This window comes from Sinocyclocheilus grahami, unplaced genomic scaffold (assembly GCF_001515645.1).
Source record: "Sinocyclocheilus grahami isolate Dianchi unplaced genomic scaffold, SAMN03320097.WGS_v1.1 scaffold13573.1, whole genome shotgun sequence".
Taxonomy (NCBI): Eukaryota; Metazoa; Chordata; class Actinopteri; order Cypriniformes; family Cyprinidae; genus Sinocyclocheilus; species Sinocyclocheilus grahami.
In genome coordinates this window covers 5,098-5,600 of record NW_015514971.1, presented here as the reverse complement: position 1 = coordinate 5,600, position 503 = coordinate 5,098, and the positions used below count along the sequence as shown (strand labels likewise).

At 45.9% G+C, this 503-nt stretch overlaps 1 protein-coding gene across 1 annotated transcript in view; it reads left to right on the top strand.

The window, feature by feature from the left end:
* Positions 1 to 92: 92 nt before the first annotated feature.
* LOC107579021 (26S proteasome non-ATPase regulatory subunit 2-like) overlaps positions 93 to 503 on the top strand; it is a gene marked incomplete at both ends in the record, with an annotated part of 5,410 nt that continues 4,999 nt past the window's right edge. The window contains 2 exons of the mRNA XM_016264911.1: positions 93 to 235; positions 310 to 455. Of these exons, the coding sequence (XP_016120397.1) occupies positions 93 to 235; positions 310 to 455 (289 nt within the window). The remainder of the gene's footprint in view (positions 236 to 309; positions 456 to 503) is intronic.

Genomic DNA, 503 nt, shown 5'->3' with positions numbered 1-503 from the left:
ATAATCCCCATGAAGCCGTGGTTTACAGTGAATTTATAACCGCTAGGGGGCGTTGTTAGGTACGAGTGTCTACAATTTTACAATTTTTACAGAGATTTTACACTCACTTATATATATTTTGAATACAATAAAGGTAAAGGTGAGACGATTGAGACGACTCTAGCAGCTCTTCAAGTCGTTCCCGAACCCTTCCGTAGCTTCAGCAACACGCTGGTGGACGTCTGCGCATACGCAGGTGAGTCGCGTGTCTCTCAGCTCACACGGTTAATATAAAACACACTCGTAACCGTCTGTGCGTCTGTGTCTCAGGCTCCGGGAACGTGCTGAAGGTGCAGCAGCTGCTGCATATCTGCAGCGAACACTACGACAACAAGGACAAAGACGACGATAAAGACAAGAAAGACAAAAAAGACAAAGATAAGAAGGAGACGACGGCAGATATGGGCTCCCATCAGGTTTGTTGTGTGTGTGTGTTGTGTGTGTGTTGTGTGTGTGTTGTGTGT